We start from the raw sequence: 4396 nt of genomic DNA, 5'->3' as shown, positions 1-4396 counted from the left end.
AAAAAAAAAGGGCAGCCCGATGCATGTAGCTCCCGCTTGTGCAGGGTCTAGGAAAGGGTCCGACCATTTTGGGTCTACTAGACAATTGCCCGTGTGTTGCGACGGGAGTATAAACATTCTAATAGATTAGCCCCTGACTGCACGTCTATTATTGTATTATTGTTTTTGAGAATCCACGTATATTATTATATTGATACGCTAAAATCTTACCAAATATTTGTATGCAATTGCCATGATTTATCTGCCATTTTATTGTTAAGCACTTATTTGGTAAGAATTTAATGACTTGCCAACAAAATATGTGTTTATTTTGGTAAGTTAATAAACATGAGACAATTGAATGGATGGGAGAAAAATCAAATATGGGAGGAAGAAATCAAAAAGGATAAGGAAAGAGTGGGACGTATATATGGAAGGTTGGACGAAAGAGAGGTGAAATGGAAACCTTATGTTCTTTTTAAGTAGTATAATAAACATGAGACAATTGAATGAATGGGAGAAAAATCAAATATGGGAGGAAGAAATCAAAAAGGATAAGGAAAGAGTGGGACGTATATATAAAAGGTTGGACGAAAAAGAGATGAAATGAAAACCTTACGTTCTTTTTAAGTAGTATAGATAGTACACAACCTTTCCCTGCATTTCTACAAGAGACTATTTTCAGGATTCGAACCCGTGACCTCATGGTCACAAGGCAACAGCTTTACCGCTGCGTTGAATAGTGAACTAGAGCAAATAGATTTTTTTGGTGAATGTTTTTTTGCCTGATGGGTTATTTCATCTTGTTATGTGAGTTCATAAAGGGAATAACAACAATATAGACAATTTGTGGGGTCACGTATAACTTTTTATTTCTTATGCCCATGGTATGCTAATTGGAAATGAATGTTACATTGTGGTCGCAGGCAAGAACAAAAATTGCAGAAGGCACAAGAATATAAGATTGGATGGTATGAGTACCTCCGAAGAACTTGGTAGAGATGAGGCTCCTCATGATCAAGATTTTCCATTCGTAAGATTAGAGGAAATTTTTCTTGTGACCCACAATTTCTCTGAAGCATGTAAGATTGGACAAGGAGGATTTGGCAAAGTATACAAGGTAGCTTGTTGACTATGTAGTTCACGTTATTCCTTCTAAATTAGGAGAACTGATTTATTCATATGTAAAACTCAACTTTATGTTTCCCTAGGGACTATTAGGTGGTCAAGAAGTCGCAATCAAGAGGCTAAGTAGAGATTCTCAACAAGGAACAAAAGAATTCAGGAACGAAGTAATTCTAATTGCAAAATTGCAACATAGAAACTTGGTTCGACTTCTTGGGTGTTGTGATGAAGGAGGTGAAAAGCTCTTGATATATGAGTATCTTCCTAACAAGAGCTTGGATGCTACCCTTTTTGGTACATATTCTAACAACAATCCATAATTTCCTAAGATAACCCAAAAAATTACATTTTTGTCATATTTGTTTCTTTGTAGATGACTCAAGAAAATTGTTGTTGGATTGGGAAAAACGGTTTAGTATAATCAAAGGGGTTGCAAGGGGGCTTCTATATCTTCATGAAGATTCAAGGTTCACCATAATTCATAGGGACCTAAAAGCTGGAAATGTTTTGCTAGATGCATACATGAAACCCAAGATAGCTGACTTTGGTATGGCAAGGATCATTGGTGATAACCAGCATAATGAAAATACCCAACGTGTAGTTGGAACATAGTGAGCATTCATAAAAGAAACTCATATTATTAAGTTAAATTCATGTTAGATAAATTCTAATAGTTAGTATAACCAAGCAGTGGCTACATGGCTCCTGAGTATGCAATGCAAGGTTTCTTCTCTACCAAGTCCGATGTCTACAGCTTTGGCGTATTAATACTGGAGATTGTAACTGGTATAAGGAGAAACTCCAATAGCCAAACCATGGGATTCCCTAGCCTCACAGTATATGTGAGTAGACAGAATATTTATATTAAGTTCCATTTCTAGAAATAGATCAAAGTCCGAAGTAATTTTTTGTTTGAGGGATAAATTCAGTACTGATATGATGTTCTTTCTTGTTTTAGTCATGGAATATGTGGAATGAAGAAGAGACCGAGGAACTTCCTGACTCATCTATCATAAATGCTTCACCAGAAGAAGTTTTGATTTGTGTCCATCTAGCACTCTTGTGTGTCCAGGAGAACCCAGACGACAGGCCACTCATGTCATCTGTTGTGTTCGTCCTAGAGAATGGAAGCACCATACTTACAACCCCCAATCGCCCTGCCTACTTCGCACGGCGGAATGTTGAAGTGGATGAGTTAAGAAAAGATATTCACACTTCCATGAATAATTTGACTCATACCGAGATAGAGGGGCGGTGATTTTTTTTAATTATTTAGATTTCTGTGCACATAACATCGTTGTAAATCCTGTGGCTCACAAAATAGTGACAGCATTTTCTAAATAAGACACAATAATTATCTATCATGTGTTGTTCAGAAGGTATGATCTTTGAATGATATTCCGTTTCTGGCCTCAGTATATCACTCTCAGTTTATGAAAATTAAGATACATGCACAGAAGTAGGAATTGAAGAGAAGCAAATTCAATGAAGGCGACCTCTACATTGAAAGCAAGTGATATTCTTGTCTGCCGTTCTTTCATTTGTTGTGTTTATACTTGTCAGAAATAGTAGGATGGTCACAAAAAGTTAGGGTGCTTCATCGAGGGCAACTATAGTAGAATCTGGGTTTGTGGTAGAAAAATAGAAAAAAATGATTCTGAACTATCAGATTGAACATGCATGATACAGATTATAGTGGAGGGATCTGATCTACCTCAAACAGTGCCTCCAGTGCGACAACGGCCAGGAGCCACCGGAGAGATCGTACAGCGCCTCCACCCTGGATACTTGCCTAGCTTGGAGGAGGCATCTAGGCCGCCACAACCACAGTCGGATGGATCTGTGATGTCGCTGCATAGGGGACTTGGACTTGAACGACGAGGACAGCGGTACCAAATTAGCTTGCAGGGAGGGATCTTCTTGCAAATTGTGTGCACAAATCACTCCACTCCAATCCGGGCCATCAATCTCACATCTGATGGTCCAGATTCATTTTTCCTATTTTTCTACGACAAGCCCAGATTCTATTGTATTTGTCCCCCCAACAACCATCGTGTGCATTGTTGAGTACATTTTCTGTATTCTGACTACATATACAAGGGCGCATCCACTTGATTGGTAAGGTCTGATGGACTAGACAATGAAAATTGTGCAAAAAGTATGACAAACAGGGAGGTGTCACGACCAAGTTACCTCATCATTTTGCAACTTGTGCAAAAACAACGGTCATGCAGGCATTCCATCGAACTGAGCTACGACTCAAGTTGTGCGCGTCAACCAATAGACCTTGGTGCACTCAACATGACAGCTTTTTCCTGCACATGACGATAGCAGCGAACGGTGGGTGCACCCAACATGGGTAAACCACAGCGTATAGGCAAAGTAACCTATCTAGTGATTCACAAACGCAAAACAAAAGTAAACTATCTGGTGAACAGTAGGACTACTATGTGAAGTACGTGTACGTCGTGCTGCTGCGAGCACAACCCAAAAGTGGAGCAGTATCTTTAATGTTACCCAAGATTTTCATATGTACTGCTATTCTATCGCATTCGCAATCATAAATGTTAGTGCATGTAACCAAAAATAATATCACTGAAAACTATGTTCGAATACAAATCCAAAGATATAATTTTTCGTGACATGTATTATTATTTTTCTTACTTAAATCTATGGCCAAAATTTGACACAAAATAATATGGGAACCAATAAACCAGTACGGAGGTGGTAGTTGACACCATAAAAATATTTTTTTAGATTAATCGCTGTTCTTACCAAATGTATATAAATAATGACATTTGATATAAAACAAGTATTTCACTGTTGTGAAGACGAACTCTACAACTTGTGTGATCTAAGAGCATGGTTAATAGTATAGCCACGCTGCTCCCATGTCACACATATAACGAGGTTAGATATAACACTTGCTATTGGACTAATCTATTTTTTACCTTCTCTCTTTCTTCATAGTATGAATCTGTCATATGGCTGGACTTTTTGAGCGTTCAGTCGCCTTTGAAATGGTAAAACCGTTTCGAAAAATATTGTTTGGGCTCACACTGGCGACGTTGCCCTGGTACTACGGTAACGCTGTTCGACGTGGACGGCTGAAATGTCAACTCTCAACTCGAACAATAATTCAAAAGCATTGCATTTTTCAATCGCCGAATTCCTTATCAACCCTACGTGACTGCTGGAACCGGTCACTGATTTGTCAAGATATTAGCACTAGTCCTTTGCTGCTTGCAAGACCAAGCATCATATCGATCGGGACTTTGCACCTTAACTAACA

The 4396-nt window shown here is 38.5% G+C and overlaps 1 protein-coding gene across 1 annotated transcript; it reads left to right on the top strand.

Annotated features, from left to right (window-relative positions):
* Positions 1-905: 905 nt before the first annotated feature.
* On the top strand, positions 906-2362 carry LOC119347673 (G-type lectin S-receptor-like serine/threonine-protein kinase B120; the record flags this gene model as incomplete). Its single annotated transcript, XM_037616252.1, has 5 exons — positions 906-1099; positions 1191-1398; positions 1478-1715; positions 1796-1946; positions 2063-2362. Coding segments are annotated over 5 exons (1091 nt in total), but the record flags the coding sequence as incomplete, so codon positions are not given.
* Positions 2363-4396: the final 2034 nt, after the last annotated feature.

This window comes from Triticum dicoccoides, unplaced genomic scaffold (genome assembly GCF_002162155.2).
Source record: "Triticum dicoccoides isolate Atlit2015 ecotype Zavitan unplaced genomic scaffold, WEW_v2.0 scaffold72942, whole genome shotgun sequence".
NCBI classification, from domain to species: domain Eukaryota; kingdom Viridiplantae; phylum Streptophyta; class Magnoliopsida; order Poales; family Poaceae; genus Triticum; species Triticum dicoccoides.
The sequence above is the reverse complement of the archived record's forward strand: the minus strand, read 5'-3'. Positions and strand labels throughout refer to the sequence as shown.